Raw genomic sequence first — 25,022 nt, forward strand, 5'->3', positions numbered from 1 at the left:
TAAGCCTTTATATTGACTTTTAAAATTCATCTCTGAGGGCGCCTGGGTGGCTCAGTTGGTTAAGCGACTGCCTTTGGCTCAGGTCATGATCCTGGGGTCCTGGGATCGAGCCCCGCATCGGGCTCCCTGCTCGGCGGGAGGCCTGCTTCTCCCTCTCCCACTCCCCCTACTTGTGTTACCCCTCACGCTGTCTCTCTCTCTCTCTGTCAATTAAATAAATAAATAAAATCTTTAAAATAAAAAAATAAAAAAAATAAAATTCATCTCTGTGCTTGCTATTTCCTACTTTTTTTTTTTTTAAATTCAGTATCCCTAAAAATAAGTATTAGGTTTTATTAGCCCTCACTAGGAAAATTTCACTTTTCATGTTTCTCTTTTACTCTGTAGGTTTGGATGGAACTGTTGTGCAAAGCTTCAGTTCAGTATGTGGTAGCAGCTGCTTGTCCATGGATGGGTGCTTGGCTTTGCTTAATGATGCAGCCTTCTCATTTACCTATTGATTTAAATATGTTGCTAGAAGTAAAAGCTAGAGCCAAGGTAAGTGCAGAGGGACATAATGTATTTGTATGTTCAGCTCTATTAATACAGTAACCATGTAAGAAATTTGTATTGTTTTATTTTAATTAAGTGTGATTTAATTAATTTAATGTATGGAGAAATTATTTTATGAGGAACTTTGCAAATGCATAATAATTTTTATCCATTAAAATTTTGTGAAAACTGTTTTTTATTGGGAGAACAAATGAAAGTATTTTTGTGTACAGAGGAGAATTCCCTATTAAATTTTAATGATTGATTTTTACTTAATATTATTTTTTCCCCTCTTTCCCTTTAGGAAAAAACAGGTGGTAAGATACGCCAAGGCCAAAGCCAAACAAAAGAAGTCCTTCAGGAATACATCGCAGGAGCAGACACCATCATGGAAGACCCCTCCACTAGGGATTTTGTGGTTATGAGGGCCAGAATGATGGCAGCCAAGTGAGTATACAAAAATTCAGAAGCCTTTTAACCAGAATATTCTAATGTGTTTGTCAGTACTTCCTCCAGCACACTAGTTACAGAGTAAGAAAAAGTGTAAGAAAGTGTTTTTCATTTTCTTGAAGTTGTCAATAAGATTTATATCTTTCTATGAAGATAAAATAGGAGTTATGTCTTTGTTGGGAAAAGTTATAGCTTCAATAAGGGGAACTTCTTTTTTCTCCCTCATAGATTGTTAGGAGCGCTTTGTTGCTGTATTTGTGATCCAGGTGTAAATGTGGTAACCCAAGAAATTAAGCCAGCTGAATCCCTTGGCCAGTTACTACTCTTCCATTTGAACTCCAAATCTGCCTTACAGAGAATTAGCGTTGCTTTGGTAATCTGTGAATGGGCTGCTTTACAAAAGGTAAGATTTTGCCCAAAAAGTAATGAAGACAAATTAAGTAAACCAATTTCCATTAGCTGTTAGGATTATTTTCATTATATTTTACAAACAAAAAAATTTTCTCTATATAAAAACTCAACAGTTCTAGAAAAGTATTCTAAATTATATAATGTGAAACATTGTTTCTCTTCCATTTGCTTTTAACCTTAGAATTTTTTCTTAGGACCCCTAGTCTGGTACCTGAGACTACTAGCTATGACCATATTTAATGTTTGCTCTTGATACTGCAATCTGTTAAGAAATGTCCCTCCTATGTGTGGAAGCCATCCAGAAACTGTCGGTCATTCATTCCTTTATATCTCAGATGTTCCTGAAAACTATAAAAGATGAGAGGCTTTGAGTAATAGAGATCCATTTGTATGAGTAGTAGCAAGGGCAGAATTTTGGGTCACGGGAAGAATAAAACCTCCACATTTAAATGAAGATCTTCATGTTTTCAAATAAGCCATTCCCTGCAGCCCCTTTAACCTTTAACTTCTAATAAAATGTGTGATTTTGTGTAAGACTGACTTCTGTAAATCAAAGAAACTTCCTGCTGGCTTTGTTTATTCCATTAACTGGAATTCTAGAAATTTAACTGTCTGCACTTGCTGTGAGAGTTTCTTGTTACTGCCTCTTAGCAGTTGTCAAAGCTATAAGCTATGTCTAAAAGTAACTGAGCCATGCTCTGTTGCAACTGAGACCCCAGCTTTGCCTCTGGAAAGAAGCAAGGCTCATCTGTTTTTAGGCAGGACTCGGTGTGCTGGAGAGGCAGTGATGCTGTGTTTTTGTGCCTCTCAGACTCAGCAGCAAGTGTTGACAGTTCGGTTTCTGGACCCTCACAGAGCTTCTCTGGACTTACTCTGTGAAGCCCAGGCTGATCACCCAGATCCCCTCATGGCTCACCACTGAGGCCATTCCCCCTCTGGTTGGGGCAGGCAACAACCAGAGAGAGTGGGAAGGGTTAGTTAAATTTGGGGGCAGGTAAGTAGCTTTTAAATTATATATCCATTTCTACAGTATGGCATGTGAAGCTATGGGTTCAACTGTTAAGAAATCTAATAATGAGTTTTCAAATAACATTTTTAGTGCATGCTAAGTGTTCTTTTCTGACTGATTTCTTTTTACAGTTATATATTTTTATATCTGTGCTATATGTATGTAAACTTTGTATAAATTCAGAGTAAAGTAAGAGTAATTAGTTGCAAAATTTAATGGAATTGTAGTTCCATGTGCATGTTCTGAAGTCATTCATATTAAAATTTTAGAGTAGTTTGTGTGATACCTTTTCTCTGTGCAACTAACGATGTTGTTCTGGGAGGTAACAGAACATAGATTCAAAATGAATAGGAATTTAGAACTTTGTAGTTTGCAAGTGAAGATGTATATATCTCTAGAATTATGTTTATATATTTGCCCTGAATATTTTTTGTCTGTTATATTTTAGGAGTGTAAAGCTGTTACCCTAGCTGTGCAGCCACGTTTACTTGATATCCTTTCAGAACATTTGTATTATGATGAAATTGCCGTTCCATTCACGCGAATGCAGAATGAGTGTAAACAGCTTATTTCATCATTAGCTGATGCACATATTGAAGTTGGTAATAGAGTAAACAACAGTGTTTTTACAATAGATCAAGCTAATGACCTGGTGAGTAAAGAAGTGACTTTCTTAATTTTAGATTGAGCATGAAATAAAGTTTAGAAATTTGTCATGTGATGTTTACCACAAAAACACTAATTTGTTGAATCTGTCCATGGCCTGATAGCCTGCCACCCATACCCTATAGAAGTTACTTCATTCTATTGACTTTTTTTGAACTTAGAGGAGGGGAAGGAATTTTCTTTAAATCTCAGATTCTAACAAACCAGTATACCTTTATCAGAGAAAGCTGTTCCATTTTTTGGTCATTTCTCAGTTTTGCTTAAAACTGGCAGAGTAGAGGGGCACCTAAGTGGCTAGTCACTTAAGGGTCCGACTCTTGGTTTCGGCTCAGGTCATGATCTCAGGGTCCTGAGGTCAGCCCTGCATCAGGCTCTGCACTCAGCATGTAGTCTGCTTGAGATTCTTTCCCTCTCCCTCCTCGTCTGTCCACCCTCTGCTTTTACATGGGCTCTCTCTCTCAAATAAAAACAAAACAAAACAAAAACACGAAAACTGTCAGAGTATAGAAAAAACTGCTTCTATATAAGTTGCTGAGTATTTCTCATCCCCTCTCTCAACTTACAATGAAAATATTCAAACATAAAGAAAAGGTAAGAAGAGAATTACACAGTGAACATTCATATACTCGCCAACTAGATTGCATAGTTAACATTTTACTAAATTTGCTTTATCACATATATATGCAGCTATCTACTTATCCAGCCATCAGTTCATCTTATTTTTTTGATGCATTTCTAAGTAAGTTGCAGAAATCAGTACACTTCAGCATGTATATATATCATTAACTAAAATTCAGTATTTGTTTTTTGCTCTATTGTGAGGTTAAATTTATTTACTATGAAGTACACAAATTTAAACTATTTGATGAATTTTAACAGATGGATATACCTATGAAACCCAAACCCGTATCAGGTTGCAGATATACCATCACCACTTCACAATCAATCCCTGCCTATCCCTGCCCTCAAGTAACCATTGTTCTGATTTTTCCTCCACCATAGATTACTTTTGCTGATTCTAGAATTTCATATAATTGGAATCATACACTCTGTGCTGTTTGGTGTAAGATTTTTTTTTTTCAGCATGATGTTTTTAAAATTTATCCATGTTATCAGTGATTCATTGTTTTTATTGATTAGTTTTATTCCATTGTATACACCACAGTTAAGCTCTTTTGATGAACACTTGGGCTGTTCCAGGTGTTTGGCTATTATGAACAGAGCTGCTATAAACATTGTTACACAACTCTTTTTTGTAGACCTATATTTTCATTCCTCTTGGATAAGTATGTATGAGTAGAATTGCTGGATCATAGGGTAGATGTTTATTTAGTTTCATAAAAAATTGCAGACCTTTTCCCAAAGTGGCTATATCATTTTACCTTCTAACCAACACAAATATGTGTGAGTTCTGGTTGTTCCGCATCATCACCAACATTTGGTGTGGTTTTACTTTGTGTTTCCTTGATGACTAATATGTTTGACACTTTTTTTATGTCTTACTGGCCATTTGTAGATCTTCCTTTCTGAAATGTCTGTTCAGATTTTTTGTTTATTTTTGATTAGGTTGTCTTTTCATTATTGAGTAGTAGGAATTTTTTTTTTTAAATTTATTTATTTGAGAGAGAGAGCAAGAACGCGAGCCAGGAAGGGTAAAAGGAGAGGGAGAGGGAATCTTAAGCAGACTCCATGCTGAGCACGGAGCCCGACACTGGGCTTGATCTCACAACCCTGAGATGACAACCTGAGCTGAAACTACGAGTTGGACACTTAACCAACTGAGCCACCCAGGCTCACCCATTTTTTTTTTTTTTTTTAAATGTATCCTGGAATACCAATCCTTTGTAAGATAGATGCTTTCTGAATACTTTCTCCCAGTGTGTGGCTTTCCTTTTCATTTTCTTAAGTGTCTTTATTTAGATGAGCAGATATTTTTAATTTTGATGAAATTTAATTTATCAATTGTGTTTTTTTATGGTTATTGTTTTCTTTGACCTAAAGTACCTTTTCTTATCTCCAAGTTGTGAAGGTATTCACCTACATTTTTCTCCTAAACTTTGCACTTCTGGCTTTTATGTTTAGATTTGTCATCCATATTGAATTAATGTTTATAGTATGAAGTACAAATTGAATTGTTTGTTTTTCATAAAGATAACCATTTTTTCTAGCGTCATTTATTGAAAAGATTTTCCATTCCCCATTGGATTGCTTTGGCACCTTTATCAAAAATTTGTTGAATTTTAAGTGTAGATCTGTATCTGTATTTGTTCAATCTATTTGTCTCTCATGCCATCCCCAATGTCTTGATTACTGTAGCTTTGTACTTAGTAGGTTCTTGAACTTCGGTGTAAATGAGTTCTTCCTTTGAGTTACAGGATCAGAAACTGAATCACTTCACTTGTGTTGGTTCCTGTGAAAGAGCAGTCTTCATTTCTTATCCCCTTTTCTAATTAGAAAATTAAAAGTTGAAATTTTTTTGTTCTTACCTGTGAGAAAAAGCTAAAATTGCTTTTTTTTAAAGTTGCTTATAAAGTTGTTTTTCTGATTTTTGCCATTCTATAATTTATCCATTTCCCCCTTTCTTCTCTCTCTCTCTCTCTCTTTTTTTTTGCCTTCTTGGAATGAAATCTCAACCTGCACTCTGTCTTCCCTCCCTACTGAAGGAATTTTTTTTTTAATTTTATTTTTCTTACGATGAAAACTTCTAAGGTTTACTGTCTTAGCAACTTCCAAATATGGTAATATTATTGACTATAGTCATCATGCTGTACATTACATTCCCATAACTTATTTATTTTATAATGGAAGTTTGTACCTCTTGACCTCCTTCACCCATTTTGCTCTCCTCCTCCAAACCTCCCTCCTCTCTGGGCAGCTACCATTCTACTCTCTGTATCTGTTAGCTTTATTTGTTCATGTGTTTTTTAGATTACACATGTAAGTGAAATCATAAGGTATTTGTCTTTCTCTGATGTATTTCACTTGGCAGAATGCCCTCAAGGCCTATCCATGTTGTCACAGATGGAAAATTTCATTCTCTTTTATGGCTAAGGTAGTATTCCATTGTGGATATATACTGCATCTTCCTTACTCATTCATTCATCCATGAACACTTAGATTGTTTCTGTATCTTGGCTGTTGTGAATGATGCTGTAGTGAACAGAGGGGTGCATATATCTTTTCAAGTTAGTGTTTTCATTTTCTTCAGATAAATATCCAGAAGTGGCACTGCTGGGTAATATGGTAGTTCTATTTTTAGTTTTTTGAGGAACCTCCATACTGTTTTCCATAATGGCTGCCCCAATTTACGTTCCCACTAACAGTGCACAAGGGTTCCCTTTTTTCCACATCCTTGACAACACTTGTAATTTCTTGTCTTCTTGATAAGCCATTCCGGTAGGTGGTGAAATGTTATCTCATTGTGGTTTTATTTGCATTTCCCTGATGTGAGTGTGATTATAGAGCATCTTTTCGTATACCTATTGGCCATCTATATGTCTTCTCTGGAAAAATTATTCAGATCATCTGCCCATTTTTTAATCAGATTGTTTTTGTTTTGTTGTTGAGTTATATGAGTTCTTTATGTATTTTTCATATTAATTCCTTATCAAATATATGATTTGCAAATATCTTCTCCCATTCATTAGGCTTCCCTTTCATTTTGTTGGTGGTTTTCTTCCTGTGAAGAAGGTTTTTAGTTTTTTTTATTTTTTAAAGATTTTATTTATTTATTTGAGAGTGAGAGAGAGAGAGAGAGAAAGAAGGAGCAGGGGGAGGGGCAGAGGGAGAGGGAGAAGCAGACTCCCCGATGAGCAGGGAGCCTGACATGGGGCTCGATCCCAGGACCCTGGGATCATGACTCCAACCGAAGGCAGACAGTTAACTGACTGAGCCACCCTGGCCTCCCCCCGCCTTTATTATTTATTTATTTATTTTAAAGATTTTTATTCATTTGACAGAGAGAGACACAGTGAGAGAGGGAACACAAGCGGGGGAGGGGGGAGAGGGAGAAGCAGGCCTCCCACAGAGCAGGGAGCCTGATGCCGGGCTCTATCTCAGGACCCTGGGATCATGACCTGAGCCTAAGGCAGACACTTAACGACTGAGCCACCCAGGCGCCCCTCCCCCCCCTTAAGAGATTTTATTTATTTGAGACTGAGGTGGGGAGAGGGGCAGAGGGAGAGGGAGAAGCAGACTCCCAGCTGAGGCTGCCAAGGCTCCATCCCAGGACCCTAGGATCATGACCTGAGCCAAAGGCAGACATTTAACTGAACCATCCAGTGCAGAGAGAGAGCGCGCAAGCGTGCGTGTGTTTGAGTAGGGGGAGGGGCAAAGGGGGAGGGGCAAAGGATTTGTAAAGCCCTTTAGTTCCACTCTGAAGGCATCCCTCCCCTGCTTAAAAACATTATTTGTGTTTTCCTTGATTTTAGTTTTTTTCCTTTCTTTCTGTTCACACCTCTAAATTCCTCATCTCTTTCATTATTTCTCAATAATGGATATAGTCCCACTTGGTCTGGTGGGGTTTTTTTTTGGGTGTTTTTTTTTGTTTTGTTTTGTTTTGCTTTTCTATGGAAACGTTTTCCTTTTAAAGCTATCAGGGGCACCTGGGTGTCTCAGTTGGTTAGGTGTCCAACTCTTGATTTCAGCTAAGGTCATGATCTTGGGGTCATGGAATCCAGCCCCACTTCGGGCTCTGTGCTCAGTACGGACTTTGCTTCTCCCTCTCCCTCTGCCCCCTCCCCCCCCCCACTCGCACGTCCACACGCTCTCTTAATAATAAAATCTTTAAATAAAAGTAAAGCTATCAAATGACCCCTTCTTCAGGCCTTTCTTATTCAAACCTCTTACTCTTCAGTGAAACTACTGTTCTGTTTCATGGACTTAATTAAGTGGTTTTGACCTAGTACACCAGAATCTCAGGAAGAAAGTATTGAGGGAAGGGCTATTTATTTTACTTTAAGGTTTTTATTTTATGCCTGCATACAAAAGTACATACTGTAAGATTCCATTTATATGATGTTCTAAAAGGCAAAATCAACCTATAGAGATAGAAATAGGAAAACTGGTTGGTTCTTAAGCAGGTCGGGGAAGGGGTTGACTAAAAAGGGGCAAAACTTTCTAGGGAATTAAAATGTTCTGTATTTTAAGTCAAACAGAGAAAGACATGTATCATATGATCTCACTGATATGAGGAATTCTTAATCTCAGGAAACAAACTGAGGGTTGCTGGAGTGGGGGGTGGGGTGGGAAGGATGGGGTGACTGGGTGATAGACACTGGGGAGGGTATGTGCTCTGGTAAGCGCTGTGAATTGTGCAAGACTGTTGAATCTCAGATCTGTACCTCTGAAACAAATAATGCAATATATGTTAAGAAAAAAAAAAGAAGAAGAAGAAGAAGGTAGCAGGAGGGGAAGAATGAAGCGGGGGAAATCGGAGGGGTAGACGAACCATGAGAGACGATGGACTCTGAAAAACAAACAGGGTTCTAGAGGGGAGGGGGGTGGGAGGATGGGTTAGCCTGGTGGTGGGTATTGAGGAGGGCACATTCTGCATGGAGCACTGGGTGTTATGCACAAACAATGAATCATGGAACGCTTCATCTAAAACTAATGATGTAATGTATAGGGATTAACATAAGAATAAAAATTAAAAAAAATGTTCTGTATTTTGATGGGAGTGGTAGTGACATGGGTGTATCAACAAATTTTATACTTTTGATCTCTGTAAATTATGTGCAAATCATTCTTTGTAAATTATATCCGACCTAAAAGTACTGGCAAATAAAAATACTAGTCTTGGCTCACTTAAAAAAAAAAGTTTTTATTTTAATTCCAGTTAACATACAGTGTTATATTAGTTTCAGGTTTACAATATAGTGATTCAGCAATTCTGTGCATCACCCAGTGTTCATCATAACAAGTACACTCCTTAATCCCCATCACCTATTTCATCCACCTCCCCAACCCAGCAAGGGCAATTTTTTAATATTTATTTATTTATTTATTTATTTAGGGCAATTTTATTTTATTTTATTTATTTATTTTTTTAAGATTTTATTTATTTATTTGAGAGAGAGAGAATGAGAGACAGAGAGCACGAGAGGGAAGAGGGCAGAGGGAGAAGCAGACTCCCTGCTGAGCAGGGAGCCTGACGTGGGACTCGATCCTGGGACTCCAGGATCATGACCTGAGCTGAAGGCAGTCGCTTAACCAACTGAGCCACCCAGGCGCCCTAGGGCAATTTTAAAAGGTTAGTCTTATTCTTGGCTTAGAGCAGCTATTTCATTAATCTTTCCATTGACTCCCTATTTTTCTCTTACCTGCCAAATATAAACATTTCCCTAAGATCTTTCTTTGTCACCATTCTCACAATTTAGTTCTTATCCTTGTGCCATGCTTTCTTCTCTTGATCTCTTGAAGTTCTTCTATTAGGGATTTTTAGTTGGATAGCTCATTGTCACTTCAGCTTAACACAACCAAAACTGGAATTTTTTTTTAACAGTAAAATGCCTTTTTCAGTTTGCCTTTTACAGTTGTAAATCTTGCTACCATTTCCTTTCAGAAAGCCTCATACGTTTATCTTTTCTCGGTTTTCATTGCCACAACCTGGTCAAGGGCCTTAGTACTTTATGACTAGGTCCTGACTCATCTCTAATGCTGCAGGTGGTCTCTGGTCCATTTCATCTCCCATGTTGTGCCAGACTTGTAAAGCCCTTTAGTTCCACTCTGAAGGCATCCCTCCCCTGCTTAAAAACATTATTTTTGTTTTCCTTGATTTTAGTTTTTTCCTTTCTTTCTTTTTACACCTTCTCTAAATTCCTCATCTCTTTTCTTTTCATTATTTCTCGAACTTTCTCCCCTTCAGGGTAGTTAGCTTCTTTCCTTGCAGAAGTGTACCATGCTCACTCACTTCCTCTGCCTCACTCATTCTCACTTCTGAGTGTGAGCTCCTGTTTCTTTTGTCAGGAATTGCCTGCCCTCAACCCTCTGTGTTTATCCCAGTTTCATCTCTTAACGTTCCTCCATCTGCACCCTATACTCAGGCCATGATCAGCTGTTCTCAGTTCCCTGGAGAATGCCTCACTTTCCACTCACCACCTCACTTTATTTGCCAAGATGTCCTTACAACTCCAGACTTAACCCATTCTTTAAGAACCCCATTACAAGGGGCGCCTCAGTGGCTCACTTGGTTGAGCATCCAACTCTTGGTTTTGGCTCAGGTCATGATCTCAGGGTCGTGAGATCAATCCCCATGCCCAGCTCCGTGCTCAGCACAGAGTTTGCTCGAGCTACTTTCCCTCTCCCTCTGTCCCTCCCCCTGCTCACACATGCGCACTCTGTCCCTCGAATAAATAAAATCTTCAAGAAAAATAAAAATCACAAGTGTTAACTTCATCTGGCAGCCTCCACTAATCTTATCCCCTGAGAAGAGTTAAGCAACCCATGTGTCCCACAGTAACTTGCACTTACCTCGGTTATATGTTACATTGTCTTGTTTACTTCTGTATCTTTCTCTACATTTTTTGAGTGTATGAAGACATTGTCTTACTCATCTTTTAGTATTTTTCAGTAGATTCTTGTTGAATGAGTGAACGAATTAATGAATTTGGGGTGATTGGAAAGCTTTTCCTTAGCTTAGAATCATTGAAAATTGACAGAAGCATAGTATATTTAGGACAGTCAAACTTTTAGCAGTGAAATCCTGTTTCTGATAAATCTTATGCAGAACTCAAATAAATAAAATGAAGTGGAAAGTATGAGCTGGTATGTGATTGTGTTTCTTTGTAGTGAGCAAATGGACAAGGTCAAGTAGATACAGCTCAGTTTATAAAAGGAGATCTTAATTAAGTGTGCCTGTTTTGTTTTTCATAATAAGAGGCCAGTATTATCAGTCTTGTCCATAATAGAATTATTTGTAAGTCTGAAAAATTTAGGTTCTACATTTAAGAAAAAAAAAAAAAAGATTCTTCAATGTTACAGGCTTCTCTAATATTCATCAGACTGGATCTATTTGTAGAGCCTCTAAATGATTACAGTTACCTGTCAAACAAGAAGACTATTTTTGTTATGTAAGCCATCACACAATCTCTAGATGGTAATTAAAAAAACATGCTCACACAAAAACTTGTACATAAATCTTCACAGAATCATTATTCAGTATAGTAACTAAAGGGTGGAAATGATCTTTAAATAATGAATGGATAAATACAATGTGGTTATATCCATATAGTGTGGGATATTTGGCAAGAAAAGGGAAAGAAGTACCACATTTGGGACACCTGGATGGCTCAGTCAGTTAAGCGTCTGCCTTCACCTCAGGTCGTGATCCCGGGGTTCTGGGATTGGGTCCCACATCAGGCTCCTTGCTCAGCAGGGAGCCTGCTTTTCCCTCTGCTTGCCGTTCCTCCTGCTTGTGCTCTCTCTCGCGCGCGCTCATTTACTCGCTCTCGCTCTTGTTCTGAGAAATAAATAAAATCTTAAAAAAAACACTATGAAAAAAAAGAAATACCACATTCATCACTACAACACTGATGAACCTTGAAAGCATGCTAAATGAAAGAAACCAGTCACAGGAGATTACATACTGTATTAGTCCATTCATATGAAATGTCCAGAATAGGCAATATAAAGATAGAAAAATATATAAGTGGTTGCATAGGGCTGGAAAGAAATGAATGATTGCTAATAGGTATGAATTTTATATAGGGGATGATGAAAATGTTCTAAAATTGTGATGGTTGTACAACTCTGTGAATAGAATAAAAATCATTGAATTGTACACTTTAAGTGTGTGTATTATATATGTAAATTATATCTCAAAATTGTTAAAGATGTATTAAACAGTCATTTAATGTGGCTTGTAAAGTTGTCTGATGTCAGCGGGTTATAGCTTTAGGCAGTTCTTGGTAAGTAAAATATTCATGACTATCGCCCCAGTTTCTTTCCCTTTTTTATGCTCCCCCTCCCAACCCCTGGGCATTTTCGCAAGAAGGGAGGTCAAAGAAAGAATGAAAATAATTCAGTTAGCAACACTTAGCCACTTAGCAATAGCTGCCCCAAAAGTTTTTAAATTGGGAAGAATATTTTTCCCTGAAAGGAGGTTTGTGAGATTTGGTATCCCTTAATTAAGTTAGTTTATATTTGCTGATAGGTTTCTCATTTCACCAAACTACTATGTTGGCATTCCATGTAATTTTCTCTTAAACTTATTAGATATATTTAAGGGATGGGTAATTTTGTTCATCTCGGTAGACTGTGTGTGTGTGTGTGTGTAGTTGACACACCAGTGTTATATTAGTTTCAGGTATATGACATAGCATAGGCAGTGTAGTCAGTGCTATTGTGATGGTGTTGCATGAAGACTATCTTAAAGAATACAGTGCTAATGTTAAGTCAGATTAAAGTTTAAAACTGGGACGTTTTAGATGTTTATTTAGTTTACTGAATACTAAAATAATACTAGATACCGTGAAACTTAAAATTGAAACAAAGCTTGCTGTTGCCCTTTAGTTTACGGACTGTTTGATGTCATTAATGATTTTTAATTTCTCTTTTTTAATAGGTCACTACTGTTTTTAATGAAGTCACATCATCTTTCGATTTAAATCCTCAAGTGTTACAGCAGTTAGATAGTAAACGACAGCAGGTCCACATGACAGTTACAGAGACCAACCAGGAGTGGCAAGTGCTGCAGTTGAGAGTGCATACTTTTGCTGCATGTGCAGTTGTGAGTTTGCAGCAGCTTCCAGAGAAATTAAATCCTATCATAAAGCCATTAATGGAGACGATTAAAAAAGAAGAGAATACACTAGTGCAAAACTATGCAGCTCAGTGCATAGCAAAACTACTTCAGCAGTGTACAACAAGGACACCCTGCCCCAATTCAAAAGTTATTAAAAACCTCTGTAGCTCACTTTGTGTGGACCCTTATCTAACTCCTTGTGTCACATGTCCAGTACCAACACAAAGTGGCCAGGACAATTCTAAAGGTATATATCTAAACCTACATTTGGGGTAGAGAATTAACCATTTAAATTTGTTTTCATTTACTGTAGGCATCATTTAAACACAAATCCAGTTTATGTTAGAGCTTTTCCCATTTTGCATATATTGGTAATCAAATAACAACCCTCTAAACTCAAACTATTCATAAAAGACCTGATATTTCATATAAGATGACTGAAATCTATGAAACAGGTGTTAACCCTTCCCTCTCTTTCCAGATCATTTTAAAGTTTTACTGTTTATGGGGCTAAAAGACTTAATTGTATCAAATGTTGAATAAAAATTCTTCCTATAAAACTCTGGTTTCTCTAATTTAGTGCATGTCTTATAAGTGAACTCGCCTTTAGCAAATAATGCGTAGCCATTCTGATTTCATCTGGAAAATAAGAATTGCTCTCTGCAGGCTAGTATCAAGGACCAATGTTTCTTTACATGCCTTAGTCCTATATGATTTTTTTTGTTTATAAGATTTTGGAAAAGCAGATTATTCAAAATGTAATAAATTTACAACTTTGGCACAGTATAGGTCTTAAAAAAATGTGAACAAACTGAAAGAGAAAGTGGCATTTTGAATATTCTTATCTTAAAACTATAATAGGGTAAAAAACTAATGATGTAATGTATGGTGATTAACATAACATAATAAAAAACATTAAAAAAAAATACTGTAATAGGGTAACAGCCTCCCTCCCCTCCCCCTGCCAACCCCTAATGTTATTTGAGCCAGTAACATTTTGCAGTGGTTGATGTTTCTGAATGTATGGTGACTGTGGACATTTCTTTTAGAACTTGCTTGCAAGTTTTTGTTTCTTTTTATGCCTAGAAGCAGTCATTCATTTTTTAAAAATATATACTTTGAAGGCTCAGAATCATTCTTGCGTGTCATATTTCTTGTTAACATGATTCTACAATTTTATATTAAGTATGGTCCTATGCAAATATCAAAACATTTAACTTAATGTTGTAAATTATTGACTGTTTTGTTACCATTTCATTGGCTAAAGAAAATGTCATTGGCTTACAAAAATTGAAGCTTAAAGACATAGTTTTAAAAATATGTTGTATCTGTTTTGGAGCAGGAAGCATTTGGTCACCTATATTATGCTAAAAAGTTATTTAACTTTTTTCCTTTTAGGATCCAACTCCGAAAAAGATGGGATGCACCATACAGTCACCAAACACAGAGGTATAATTACACTCTACAGGCATCAGAAAGCTGCTTTTGCTATCACAAGTAGGCGAGGTCCTACCCCTAAAGCAGTAAAAGCTCAAATAGCAGACCTTCCTGCAGGAAGTAGTGGAAATATCCTTGTTGAACTTGATGAGGTAAATAGTTGTTTTGGGTTTTTCTGACTACTCTGATTTTTAAACAGATACCTTACAGATTGAGAGCTAAATTGTCATATGAGCCTCCATTATTTTATTTCATTTTTTTAAATTTATTTTAAGATTTTATTTATTTATTTCACACAGAGAGATAGCGAGAGCAGGAACACAAGCAGGGGGGAACGGGAGAGGGAGAGGCAGGTTCCCGCCGAGCAGGGAGCCTGATGTGGGGCTCAGTCCCCGGACGCTGGGATCATGACCTGAGCCGAAGACAGACGCTTAACAACTGAGCCACCCAGGCGCCCCAAGCCTCCGTTATTACATTTTTATATTTTTAAGTGATAGAACTGGAATTAACCTTTTGTAGTACCCCCACAACATGATCCAGAAAAACTGTAAACTTCTTCAAATTTCTGTTGATACTTAATTTTTTTTTTTTTAAGATTTTATTTATTTGGGGTAGAGTGAGAGAGAGAGAGCACAAACAGGGAGAGCAGCAGGTAGAGGAAGAAGCAGGCTCTCCACTGAGCAGGGAGCCCAATGGGGGGCCGATCCCAGGACTCCAGGATCATGACCTGAGCGGAAGGCAGACACCCAACCGACTGAGCCACTCAGGTGCCCCTCTTGATACTTAATTTATAAGTGTCAAATAATTATCACCTGCTTGACTTTTAGTCAGCCTGGAATTTATTAAATGTGTGATATAAGGTAGGGATCTAAATTTATTTTTCCATATGAACAGCCAGCTATCCCACTATTGAATCCTTTCCTCCCTGATTTATAATGGCACTTCTGTTATATATCATGCTTCATATATGTGAGTATGTATTTGGGCTTTCTTTTTTGTTTCATTGGTGTACTTGTCTACAGTACAGTCTTCTTTAAGGACAATTAAAATGTTTTTTGAGATGTTTATAGTCACAGTATTAACGGTGGAATGATGCTCTAGGTAGCTCCTTTGGTTGGCATGACATAGAAATTTACCTGAATTCAGCAATAAACTATTAATGCTAAAAGACATGTGTCTGATAGATTTCTGTAAAATATATTTTTTAAGTTTCTTTTTTAAATAAAAATTTTACCTTCTTGGGCGCCTGGGTGGCTCAGTTGGTTAAGCGACTGCCTTCGGCTCAGGTCACGATCCTGGAGTCCCGGGATCGAGTCCCGCATCGGGCTCCCTGCTCGGCAGGGAGTCTGCTTCTCCCTCTGACCTTCCTCCCTCTCATGCTCTCTATCTCTCATTCTCTCTGTCAAATAAATAAATAAATAAATAAATAAAAAAAAAAAAAAAATTTTACCTTCTTACCTGTATTTCTTTTAAAATATTCTGTGAATGGGGGCGCCTGGGTGGCTAGGTCGTTGGGCGTCTGCCTTCGGCTCAGGTCGTGATCCCGGGGTCCTGGGATCAAGCCCCACATCGGGCTCCCTGCTCTGCGGGAAGCCTGCTTCTCCCTCTCCCATTCCCCCTGCTTGTGTTCCCTCTCTCGCTGTGTCTCTCTCTGTCAAATAAATAAATAAAATCTTTAAAAAAAAAAAAATTCTGTGAATGAATGTTTTTTTCACTGATTCTATTCTTCCCATAATAGTTTTAATAAAAAATTTATTGTGATTTTGGTATTTATATCTCTATGGTTTACATAGTTCTTCCTTTACTTAAAAAGTAATTGTAAAAACATATGCCTCTTTCTGGAGGGACAGTTTTTTTGTATTATAATGAAATTATTGCCAAATCAGAGGTTATTAATCTTGTGATTATACAGATGTTTTTATTGTATCCTTTAAGTGAGTATAAGTAAAAGGACAGATCATTTTATCTCCTTATCTTCTCCCTGGCTGGTAGGTTTCTTTGGGGCAGGGAGAAGGGAAAAAATCGTCACTTAGGACTGTCTCTAGAAACTGCATATTCTTCTTTTCCTTATTTTTCAGCTCCAAAGAAGTATTTTACTTTGGCTGGAAAAATCTAGTTTGGGGTTTTATGCCCATGTAAATTTAATTATTAAAAGACATTTATAGTGATAAAAATGTTTATAGTTGCTTAATTGGTTAATGGTAACACCATGAATTCTTAGATGGTGACTTTTAAATTCTCTTGATAAAATTTCAAATCCATTATACTTTTTTAAAAACTCTCCTTTATCAACTAACATTTCATTTTAGGCCCAGAAACCCTATCTGGTACAGCGAAGAGGAGCTGAATTTGCCTTGACGACTATAGTGAAGCATTTTGGTGGTGAAATGGCAGTGAAGTTGCCACATCTCTGGGATGCTATGGTTGGTCCATTGAGGAATACAATCGACATAAATAATTTTGGTGTGTACATATTTTTCTGAGTTGGACTTTGAAAAATTATTTGCAAGGTGATACACACTTAAATCAATATATTTTAATAGATGGAAAGTCCCTCTTGGAAAAAGGAGATGGTCCTGCCCAAGAATTGGTGAATTCTCTGCAAGTTTTTGAAACAGCAGCAGCCTCAATGGATTCTGAGCTTCATCCCTTGGTAACTAACTAATGCAGGTGTAGTTTTCTTCTAATGAAACAAGTGGTTTTATTAAAAAGTCTTAAGGCTTAAAATGTGTAACTTTGATGTCATCCCTAGTAATTGCATTTTCTTTTATGTGGTATAACTAGATTCCTTCTTTATTGACAGCACATTTCTTGTGGGCTTTGAGGCAGAATTTGGTGCATGAATGTTAGAAAACTCACTTTGGGAGCTTAGAATATGGAGCAGTGGGGACAGGGCTCTGATGACACACAAGCCAGGTATAAACGGAAAGAAAGTTACAGCCCTATTAATTTATGCCATATTTAGTAATACAGCTCCAAGAAAGGAAGAGCACAGTTAATAAAACTTTTTCCTAAGGTAAGTGTAAAGGTAGAGGAAGTTACCTGCCTGAGATGAAGCTAGTTAGTGGCAAAGAAAGAACACTGATTTGTGTTTTTTTACTATTAACTAATTTCCAAAAAAAAAATTGTGACAGAGGGAGGAGTAAAATAGACTAGAGAATTAAATATCTGGTTTTTCCATAGAAGAAAGCAGTATTCTTTCCATATAACTACAGTAGGAACTCTGCAATTTACAGCGCTGTTACATGTGCTAGCTCCAATTCCGTATTGATACCTAACAGAAAAGGGTGAATCTAGGAGAAAGAGAAGAACCTTTTCTGTTTATATATATTAATGAAGTTATATCTTTTTACTTGTTAAATTTCGCTGATTCATCATTAGTTGAGAAGGGCAGAATCCATCTGTATGCTCTCACCCTTCTATGATCAGCTTAACATTCATCTTAGCTGCAGGGGTAGTCTATTCAGCATGTACCTGACTCTCATTAAGATTAATCCTGGTATTCCATGCAGCAGGCATTTATTAATGAGATATATCATGCCCTTGTGATCATAATGCCTATGGTAAGCCAGGAGGTTAAAGTGGGAGATACCTACCAAAGGATGGTGCCTGGAACAAGATCAGGATCACTCAACCCCGTGAATAAAAAGTATGTATTTAGGGGTGCCAGCCTGGCTCATTTAGTAGAGCATGTGACTCTTGATCTTGGGGTCGTGAGTTCAAGCCCCACATTGGGCATAGAGCTTACTTGGAAAAAAAAACCCCAAAACAAAAACATGTACCTAAACCTAAGCTGGAGCTACCAAACTGGGAGGGGACTGGTGATGTGTGGTGTCATTTCTCCAACCTCAGGAAAATCTTACAGGTACCTTTTAATGTGCACCCTGATGCCTTAAAAGGAACAGAGGAGAAGTTACGCACCTTTTATTTTAAAAAGAGTTTCAGTACCTTAGTTTGGATTTAGATTAATTTTTTATTGAGGATGTTTTGACAATAATGTTTGAAGTGATTAGAGATATTCTTGGATTTAGAGTCATTTAGAATATCAAGAACCTCTCAGTATGGGTTATAATAGTTATATTTTACACAGTAGATCCCCTAATGAATATTCTGATTGTCTTGAACTTTTTGTTTTTAGTTGGTACAGCATTTGCCTCATCTTTATACGTGCCTTCAGTATCCCAGCACTGCAGTGAGGCACATGGCTGCTCGTTGTGTAGGCGTCATGAGCAAAATAGCTACCATGGAAACAATGAATATTTTTTTGGAGAAGGTTCTTCCATGGCTGGGAGCAATTGATGACAATATCAAACAAGAGGGTGCAATTGAAGCACTTGCATGTATCCTTTCTTCTTTTTACAAACTTTAGAAATTATTTTATTTAAGGATGACTAAAATAAAATTTATTAATTCATTTAAATGTTCATAAATAACCTCTCTTGTTCCAAAAACAAAACTACTCTGTTATATTTTATTTTGAAGTATCTTTATATTACATTATAAATACATTACAAATATATTTACATTTTATTTTGAAAATTTTCATACAGAGAGTTTTAAGAATTACTATTAATTTTAAGAGATCTTTTTTAATAGGCAAAAATAATTTTAGGTACTTTATGAAATACATTTCTAGTAACTGATTATTGGTTTATAATCAGTGTTGTATTAATACTAATCAGACACTGTGTATGTAGTCCGTATTTTATAAACATACTATGTTTTCAAAGTTCATTATGTGGGTGGAGAATGACTAACTGTAATAAATAACTAGAAATAAATATACAGGCAAGCTTTTTACTATGGGTACAACATCCATTGACATTCTTTAACTCGAAGTATCTGAAAGATATTTCTAAGAGCAAGAAATATGGATGGAGATCAAATCAGTAGAAACTCTGGTTCAGAAATGCTGAAGATTGCAGGAGGACTGAACTTATTGGGCCCTGCTCTGTCCAGTTTATGATGGTCAAGATCCTGGATGGAAATTTGGAATTAATCTTTGAGTAACATTGAATTGTGCTCCCTTGCTTGCAATGTAGCTCATTTTATTTTGGTATTGGAATTCTAGCAACTTGCAAGAATTTCTCTATGAGAAAAACCTGATTAAAACTTCCTCCAGCCAGGGCGCCTGGGTGGCTCAGTTGGTTAAGCGACTGCCTTCAGCTCAGGTCATGATCCCAGGGTCCTGGGATCGAGTCCCGCATCGGGCTCCCTGCTCTGCGGGGAGCCTGCTTCTCCCTCTCCCACTCCCCCTGCTTGTGTTCCCTCTCTCGCTGTGTTTCTCTCTGTCAAATAAATAAATAAAATCTTTAAAAAAAAAAAAAAAACTTCCTCCAGCCAAACTAATGAAGTAATGTATGGGGAATAAAAAAAAAATTAAAAAAAAAAAAAAGAACAGAGGCAAAAAAAAAAAAAAACCCACTTCCTCCAGCCTCTTTCAGGTGAAAAACCTAATTTTATGGTCTTAAGAGAAAATTACATAATATTTACAAAGGAGGAACGGTGCACAAATGCTGTTACAATTGAATCATAGATCTTGAGAGACAGTCTATTCCCTCATGATATAGGTGAGAAAATGGAGAAACATTTTAGAAGTTAAAGTCTTGATATATCCGTTTGTGAAAACATTTACCTCAAAAAAGTTTGAAAATTTCCTTAATAACTTACTCAGGTGTAATGGAACAACTGGATGTTGGTATTGTTCCATATATTGTCCTTTTAGTTGTGCCTGTGTTGGGAAGAATGAGTGATCAGACAGACAGTGTAAGATTCATGGCTACACAGTGCTTTGCAACACTAATTAGACTCATGCCACTTGAGGTAAGTTGAAATATTTGGTTTACAGACTTAATGTTTTCTATAACTTCATCTGTAATAATTGTAACTCTTTTAAAACAATGTCAGGTTAAAAAAAACCATTGTGAATATGTTTACAAGCATTAGGAATTTTATATTTTAATGGATATATATATATATATTTATGTTTTTAACATAGGGTTTCAAGTAAACTATGGTACCTAAAAAAATGATCATTTATTGATGCTATTCTAGAAACAGAATTGTTCCTAAGTATCCCTGGTAACATCTAGGTAAAGATTCTGTGCCGACATTTACATGAAAGGTAAATTTGAGAGATGATAAAAGAAACTGTAAAAAGCAAATGAAGTGTCTGTGGGAGTATGGAGAAAGCAGACTAGAAGGTTGGTTGGAGAATTATGGAGTATATTCATGGGCCGGAAATAAAATATGTGGCCAGTACAGGAAATAGAAGTGGCTTGAAGCAAGGGAAGGACCAGGACCCTGCCACCAAACTGCTTAAAATATTTTGATGGAATTTTTATAATTCAGGAAATAAGTAGATATACAGTTCATCCATGTTGTAGCATGTATCAGTACTTCCCTTTTTTGGCCAAATAGTATTCCATTGTATGGATGTGCCACATTTTGTTTATCCACTCACCAGTTGATGTACTTTCGGATTATCACCTTTTGACTATTACAAGTAATGCTACTATGAACATGCACTTACAAGTCTGTGTGGATATATGCTTTTATTTCTTTTGAGCAGATATCTAGAAATGGAATAACTGGGTCATATGACGTTGAACTTTTTGCGAAATTGCCAAACTGTTTTCCAAAGTAACTGTACATTTTAGATTCCTACCATAAAGTATGAGCATAAGTTGGATAGCCTCTATAAAAAAAAGGTTTGGCTGTGTCTGCTGAAGTTGAAGATTCCCATCCCAATAACCCAGCAAATTCACCCTAGATATATAGCCTAGAGAAATTCATACACATGTACCAAGACATATCTTCAAGAATATTTATCATAGCGTTATTTATAATAGTCTTAAGACCACTCACATGTTCATCATTGGTGGAGTAGATATGTTAACTGGATGATAATGGTGATGATGATACTACAAAAGAATGAACAAAATAGAAACACAACAATATTAATTTTTTTTTTTTTAAAGATTTTATTTATTTATTTGACAGAGAGAGAGACAGCGAGAGCAGGAACACAAGCAGGGGGAGTGGGAGAGGGAGAAGCAGGCTTCCCGCCGAGCAGGGAGCCCAGTGTGGGACTCGATCCCAGGACCCTGGGATCATGACCTGAGCCGAAGGCAGACGCTTAACGACTGAGCCACCCAGGCGCCCAACAATATTAATCTTTAACATAAGATTCCCATTTTTATGAAGTTCAAAAATAGGTAAAGGTAGATGGGATGCATACTTAGGTGACAAAGGCATAAAGAAAAGTAAGAAAGAGGTTGCCATGAAAGTCAGTAAAGTGATTACCTCTTGGGGAAAGGAGAATGGGTTGTCACTGAGAAGGAGCATATGGCATCTTTTTTTTTTTTTTTTTTAATTTTTTTTTTTTTTTTTTTGAGAGAGAAAGAATGAGAGAGAGCACATGAGAGGGGGGAGGGTCAGAGGGAGAAGCAGACTCCCCGCCAAGCAGGGAGCCCGATGCAGGACTTGATCCAGGGACTCCAGGATCATGACCTGAGCCGAAGGCAGTCACCTAACCAACTGAGCCACCCAGGCGCTTGAGCATATGGGATCTTATAGGATTATGGCAGGGCTGTTTTTATTGATCTGGTAATGGTTCTAAAGTTGTTTTATAAAATTGTACATTTATTTATATATTTCTCTACATGGTTTATTCCATAATAAAAAGTATTAAAATAACTACCATGACAAAAAAAAATACTAGACTATGGGCGCCTGGGGTGGCTCAGTCACTTAAGCGTCTGCCTTCGGCTCAGGTCATGATTCCAGAGTCCCAGGATCAAGCCCCGTATCGGGCTCCCTGCTGAGCTTCTCCCTCTGCCCTTCATCCCTCTCGTGCTCGCTCTCTCTCTCTCTTTCTCAAATAAATAAATTTCTTTGAGCAAAAGAGTAGATGCTGAAAACAGTATTTTAGGAAAATTAATCTAACAGCTGAAAGCAGTTTAATAGCTGTTTATGGATTAAAGTGGAAGTATCCCAAAACAGAGCCCAATCCACTGTGAGGTGATAAAGTCTTTTTTAGATTTTGCTTTTAAGTAATCTCCACGCCCATCGTGGGGCTCGAACTTAAAACTCTGAGATCAAGAGTCGCACGTTCCTCCAACTGAGCCAGCCAGGCACTGGCGTCTTTTTTTTTAAAGGGGAGACTAACAATATTTGATAAACAGATTGGCAAAGTAAAGAGACTTTGACCTTTAGAGATTGAGAAAAGATTAGTAGAATTCTCTTTGATGTCAAAATTACAAGAACGTGATCTGTAGTTTACTTTTGGCTATGATAGAAACACAGGGACCAGGGCACCTGATGGGCTCAGTTGGTAGAGCATACAACTCTTGATCTCAGGGTGGTAAGTTCAAGTCCCACATTGGGTGTACAGATTACTTAAAAATAAGATCTTCAAAAGAAAAAAGAACAACCAAATTTATCTTCCCATCTTAACTAGAAGAGTACAATAAATCAAACAGTGGTATTCAGGTATTAAACAACAGGCAACACAGAATAGTGATTCATGAGAGAAGAGAAACAAATGAAGTGTCTTAGCTTGCTGCCTGGAGTGAGTTTCCAGGCCATAAGATAGGGAAGTGAAACCTAAACAGAGCCTCACAGTCTCACCAAGTTGAATGGTCATGAGTTCAGAGTGTAGGTAGGACAAGATGGCTAGAATTTGCAAGGCAGATGACCCAAGAAGTAGTAGCTGCACGAAAAAGAAACTCCAGAAGTCCGCACCAGGGCTGAGTATTCATCTGGGCATATTTATGTTTGAGACTAGGAGAAAGGATGATTGAAAGGCATAGGTGGCTCATAAAGGGCCAGGAGTAGTTTGTGTTTCCACCAAGCTGAATCAGAAGACCTTCCACCATTTAGAGTATTAACTACAGTCCTTAGAAGTATATTGCCTGTGTAGTGGGATCAAATTAGCCCTTGGCAAAATCTTTATTTGGACCTACCTTAACAAAGTTTTAAAATAAGCCTTAAAAGAGGGATTAAAATGATTTCAAGTAACTTAAACTGGAATATATATTTTAATTGACTTTAATTGAAATTCTGTTTCCAGAATTTTACATTTCTTTCTCCCCCCCACCCCCCCCCAGAATTTTACATCTCTTAACTTTAGAGACACCACAGGGCAGTAGGACTCAAACTTTTTGGTCTGAGGATCTCATTACATTCTTAAAAATTGAAGACCCCAAAGAGCTTTTATCATATTTTCTATAATAGAAATTAAAACTGAGAAATGTAAAAATAAAAAATTAATTCATTTAATAAACCCATTAGATGTTACCATCAGTAACATTTTTAAATGAAAAATAACTTTTTTCTAAAACAAAAGTTAGTGAGAAGAGTGATATTGTTTGACATTTTTTCATATCTCTTTTATGCCTGGCCTAATTATAGACAGCTTGATTCTTGTATTTGCTTGGGCATTCACTCTGTTGCAAAATATTTCTTGGGTTGAGGGTATAGTCAAGCCTCAGGGATAAGTAGTTGGAAAAGTGAGTAGCCTTTTCAAATAATTGTGGATATTCTTTTATCTGATAGCACACCAAAACTCAGAAGGAGAAAGCTTATTAAATTTATGTGCAGTGTGGAATCTAAAGTCCTATCAATGAATGTAAAATCTATCTACGTTAAAATTTATTGGTTTATCTTTCACTTTCCAGTAGATCTTTTACCCATACATGTTTTTTTTAACATAAGTATTGGTCACTTGGAAAATGTTGGTTCACTGAGTTATGTCAATCTTTTAAAGTTGGTATATTTCGTCATAAAATAGCAAAAAATCAGATAATATCACCAACAGAAATTCTTTTTAAATATTGGGACGCTTATACTTACGTTCAAGCTCACAATGCTGTTTCTTTTGGAAGATTGAATTTTATGACTGACAAGTTATGTCAGTTGTTTTCCTTGAAGTGACAGATTTATTTTGAGAAAAATGTTGGCCAAGTAGCCAAGTCAGAATAACTACAGTTTGTCAGTCCATTCAAGTAAAATTGTCTATGAAAAATGGCTCAGTCAGATCACAATTTAAACAGTCTTACAAGTGCTTTTCCTCAGCATATTGTATTTTGATAAGCAGCAAAAGTGCTTTATGTGAACTTCGCATTTTGTTGCACAGAATGTTAAAAAGATGTGCATTCAAGGGTTGAGGTCTAATAAAACTACTTTTACTGCTTTAAGGACATTCTTAAGTGAAACTGGCTTTTTTAAAAAAAATGCTGGTGCATGGCTGTAACACAGTGACTGCTGGTACATTTAATGCTGTTGCCTTGATTCTTTCTGAGACATAAGCAATTTTGCCCACCATTACTTTTGCAGCATCGGTGTAAATGTCAACACAGTGAAAAAAAGTAAACAATGTCTTTCTTTTATTTCTTTTATTATGAAGTAGTTTTGACCTCAGTGATTCTTTGAAAAAGTCTTGGGGATCCTGAGGAGTCTGCAGAGTACATCTTGAGAGCCAGTACCCTGGGGCATCATAACACTAAAATTGAGAAGCTCCAGTAACAGCATTGTATTTAAAATAAGTTATGCTGCCTCTTTATCAAGTAATGCCTGGTATGGGGAAGAAAGTTGTAACTGTGTTCTTTGAAATACCTCAAATGTGTTTATTTAGTAGTCCCATGGCACTTTTAATACCTGTCAAATTTAAACTATTTATTGTCCAGTCTTTAAAATTATTTATTATTTATTATTGGGGCACACTTCCTCTGCCCCCGCCACCCCCGCTTGTGTGCTCGCTCACGTGTTCTTTCC

General features: G+C 37.0%; 1 protein-coding gene across 1 annotated transcript in view; it reads left to right on the forward strand.

Moving 5' to 3' along the window:
* Nucleotides 1-25,022, forward strand: part of BTAF1 (B-TFIID TATA-box binding protein associated factor 1) — a 109,462-nt gene that overhangs the window by 55,240 nt on the left and 29,200 nt on the right. The window contains exons 16-25 of the mRNA XM_021699555.2: nucleotides 388-537; nucleotides 836-978; nucleotides 1,210-1,384; nucleotides 2,850-3,053; nucleotides 12,630-13,056; nucleotides 14,208-14,398; nucleotides 16,556-16,709; nucleotides 16,790-16,899; nucleotides 18,385-18,586; nucleotides 19,921-20,069. Coding sequence (XP_021555230.1) covers nucleotides 388-537; nucleotides 836-978; nucleotides 1,210-1,384; nucleotides 2,850-3,053; nucleotides 12,630-13,056; nucleotides 14,208-14,398; nucleotides 16,556-16,709; nucleotides 16,790-16,899; nucleotides 18,385-18,586; nucleotides 19,921-20,069 — 1,905 coding nt within the window. The remainder of the gene's footprint in view (nucleotides 1-387; nucleotides 538-835; nucleotides 979-1,209; nucleotides 1,385-2,849; nucleotides 3,054-12,629; nucleotides 13,057-14,207; nucleotides 14,399-16,555; nucleotides 16,710-16,789; nucleotides 16,900-18,384; nucleotides 18,587-19,920; nucleotides 20,070-25,022) is intronic.

The sequence above is a fragment of the Neomonachus schauinslandi genome, chromosome 6 (assembly GCF_002201575.2).
Source record: "Neomonachus schauinslandi chromosome 6, ASM220157v2, whole genome shotgun sequence".
NCBI classification, from domain to species: domain Eukaryota; kingdom Metazoa; phylum Chordata; class Mammalia; order Carnivora; family Phocidae; genus Neomonachus; species Neomonachus schauinslandi.